The 3,598-nt window shown below is 42.1% G+C and overlaps 1 protein-coding gene across 1 annotated transcript in view; it reads right to left on the bottom strand.

Moving 5' to 3' along the window:
• Positions 1-1,471: 1,471 nt before the first annotated feature.
• LOC118324828 (band 4.1-like protein 3) overlaps positions 1,472-3,598 on the bottom strand; it is a 4,811-nt gene continuing 2,684 nt past the window's right edge. Inside the window, exons 2-8 of the mRNA XM_035657306.1 lie at positions 3,366-3,545; positions 2,997-3,101; positions 2,882-2,924; positions 2,485-2,560; positions 2,279-2,400; positions 1,659-1,755; positions 1,472-1,574 (exon numbers count right to left, since the gene is read on the bottom strand). Of these exons, the coding sequence (XP_035513199.1) occupies positions 1,472-1,574; positions 1,659-1,755; positions 2,279-2,400; positions 2,485-2,560; positions 2,882-2,924; positions 2,997-3,101; positions 3,366-3,545 (726 nt within the window). The remainder of the gene's footprint in view (positions 1,575-1,658; positions 1,756-2,278; positions 2,401-2,484; positions 2,561-2,881; positions 2,925-2,996; positions 3,102-3,365; positions 3,546-3,598) is intronic.

Below are 3,598 nucleotides of genomic sequence, written 5' to 3'. Positions count from 1 at the left end.
CTGAGAGCATGAATAGTCTGTCTGTTCTGCCTTGCACCACATGGACAGACAGAAGCAGTTGGTATCAGGCTGTGAAAGTATTTGCCCCTTCTGATTTTATTTGTTTGATATTTGTCTTAAGTTTCACATCATCAACCTTTCTAATATTAGACAAGATAACCGAGTAAATCAAATGCAGTTTTTAATGATGATTTCATTATTAAGGGAAAAAGCTATCCAAACCTCCCCCCCCTTGTTAATCATGAATTAACTGTGATTAACCAAATTCTTTGGAAAGCTGAGTCATAATCACTAGCCACACCACGGCCTGATTACTGCCAACATGTTGAATCAAAATCCTTAAATAGACCTGTTGACAAGTGAGTGGTAAAGTCTCAAAAACCACATCATGCGATGTACAAATTAAACAGATGAAAACAAATCATTGATTTTAGTCTGAAAGGGTTAACCATTTAAAGGTCTTGTAGATCGCCGTGCCGACCTGTCGGCTCGACAACGGGACGTCAGGTCCAGAAGCGCGTAACTATTATATTGCGCTGCGTGGTCAGCGACACTAGTGCTGTATCTCTCTCAGTACTTAGAGATACAGAGTGATGGCGAACTGAGCAAATAGGCTTACCGAACTTTGCAATCGTAATTTCATACCACTTAGAAGATAGAAGAAAAAGGTTAACGAAAAATGGCTTTGGATTGGCTATTTTTTGATTTCCAATCAGGTCGATGTGCGCTTCTTCTATAACTTCTCTCCGACTTATGGCCACCATTCTACTTCTGTTATGAATTGTTGCTATACAAATAAAATTGAATTGAATTGAATTATCATGGTTATTTTCAACTACCTGCTCAGAAGTAGCTGCTGCTCCTTGCTAACAGTTTCACCTGTTGGCTAGTAGAGCTAACAGCAGGACTCAGATATGGAGGGTTGAGTTATTGAGTGAGCAGAAGATTCCTCCTCTGCTGTCTGGAATTTGTTTTACATTTTGATTGTTATGGGAAACAACTCGATACACAGAAAAACAGCAGACAGGCAGTAAGATTTTAAAACTCCCCCGTTGTACTATTCGCACCCAATCGACACGAGTGGTTGGCAGGGGCCCTATTAAGGGTGTTTTGAAGGGGTGGAATCAGTTACAATACAAACAGGCCACAGTGCCCCCACTAGTGCTGGCTACTGCGTACCATTGAGAACCCCTTGGCAGCAGTCAGAGCTCATCTCTGCTGCAGAACACAGACTGGTCTGAGTCCAACAAACGAACTTATAACTGAATAACAAAATGAATGTTCAGTCAGGCAGTTTAGGCCAAAGGTGGGCCCTTGTGCAACTGAGAACCGTGCAACTGAGAACCATGGACCTGAAATTATTTTAAATTAGCAAAAGAAAAAATACAACAATGGAGCCCATAGTGAATATATTTGTCAACTCACTGTGGGACTACTGGTACCAGTTCCTAACAGTAACAGTAGGTAAAGGTTATCTCTGTGTTACCTTTGCGTGATGAAGGTCGACTCCATACATGGAAAGTTTCTTTACGTTGTCCAGGAAGTGCATTTCTGCCTCAGCTGGTGTCATTCCTCTAAAGACACAATCACACAGTGTCTGAGCAGCTGCTGCTTTCTGTTTGATTTACTGCGTATTGAAATCTGTTTCATATGTTCACCTGTAGGATTTATGAAGCTCCATGATCTTCTCCTCCATTTCTTTTGTTTGATTCGGAGCAAAACACAGTTCACTGATGTAATCTGATCCGCATTCATCTGAGAAAGACAGACAGGTGGTCAGAGACAGACAGGTCATATGAAGCAGACAGACAAGAAATTAACATTCAAAGTTGACTTACTAGCATTTCACCCAAGCTTTTAGCTGTATCTCAGTTATCACAGTTCAGTATGAGGTGATTTGATGAGACCCGATCAGCATTTATACTGTAATAACATTACATTCAATCAAACAATGCTGTCGTTGCTTGCAAGTTCTTTTATTATCTGAAACATGGGCTGCAATGAATGTTTGAGATCCTGACCGTTTTCTTTCATGAAAGCGACACCATCTAGTAAAGTAATAAATTACTTTATAGAGGTAACGAGTAATGTGTGATGCATTACTTTATTAAGGTAACGAGTAACAACCTCAACATGTAATAGGGTATAGTAGGGTATAATAGAGTATAACAAGGTATAATAGGGATTAATGGGGTATAGTAGAGTGTAGTATGGTATAATACAGCATAGTAGGGTATAGAAGGGTATAATAGGGTTTTAGGGCAGTAGAGTACAGTACCAGGATCGTAGTCTCCGAGCTCTGATTGGACGGTGTAGGAGCCAAGGACGGTGTGAGTCGCAAATGAACATGGAAGACGACCAGAAACTATATCCTGTCTGAGCTGGAGACAAAGGAAGTACCTACAGGCAGACAGGAAGAGGGCATCTGTCTCAGGTGTGCAAACAGGTAGTGTTAAGCTTTGAATGACAGTTGAGGGAAAGTACCTGGTGATGTCCTCAGAGAGCTGGGCGGGGTCAGGTGGGTAAAACTTGACATTAAAGGAGAAATTCCATGGAACACCTAAGAGACCGAGAGGAGGGAATAATTTCAGTCAGACATTTAACCTAAATTAACCAGTTAACCAGTAACCTGAACTAACCAGATAAACAGTTTACCAGTTAACAGATAAGCTCTTACTAACAACAACATTTATCACATTTCCCCCTGGGGATCAATAAAGTATTTCTGATTCTGATTCTGAACTAACCAGTTAACCTGAACTATCCAACTAGTAAACCAGTAAACTGAACTACAGTTAACCAGTTAGTGTATTTTCTGCTGGTCTTAAATCTGCTGATAAATGAAGATCAACATATGATGGCCAGCCCCCTCTCTACTCACCTCTGACCTGCTTCTTCATCTCCTTTGCCGGATCCAACCAGTTCTACAAGACAACAGGGTAGAAGTCAGAGACAGACAGACATACAGACATACAGACAGACAGACAGACAGGTACCTTGTTGTTGTCGGCGTCTCTGAAGGACAGAGCGAAGTAGTCTCTCTCAAGCAGGTTGATGTGTTCACAGACCTTCTCAAACAGCTGAAGACCACGAGCTCGTTTCTGAGAGAGGAAACAGTTCATGTTCCACTTTAATTCCAGCTATTGATTTTACTTTATATCTATCTATCTATCTATCTATCTATCTATCTATCTATCTATCTATCAACCAATCTATCTATCTATCAATCTTACCTGTGTCCAGCAGTCTCACCTGTCTCACCTGTCTTTGTCTGTCTCACCTGTGTCCAGCAGTCTCACCTGTCTCTCCTGTCTTTGTCTGTCTCACCTGTCTTTGTCTGTCTCATCTGTGTCCAGCAGTCTCACCTCCACAGTGCAGGTGAACAGTGAGCCATCCAGTAGGGTCACTTTGGTCTGCATCGTCCTGAAGCTCAGTGGATTTCTGGCCGGAGAGCGAGCGATCCAACTGCTCGACGACAGGTGACTTGTCGAGTCCTCGGCCAATGAGCTCTGAGCTTGGCTCTGGGACGGCCCACCCTCCGTTCCCTTAGGACACAGAAAGTGATGTTACATGTCATAAATACTACAGTTAATCATGG

Source organism: Morone saxatilis, unplaced genomic scaffold (genome assembly GCF_004916995.1).
Source record: "Morone saxatilis isolate NCDOM2014 unplaced genomic scaffold, NCSU_SB_2.0 Contig0, whole genome shotgun sequence".
Lineage (NCBI taxonomy): Eukaryota > Metazoa > Chordata > Actinopteri > Moronidae > Morone > Morone saxatilis.
This window is presented reverse-complemented; position numbering and strand designations above follow the sequence as displayed.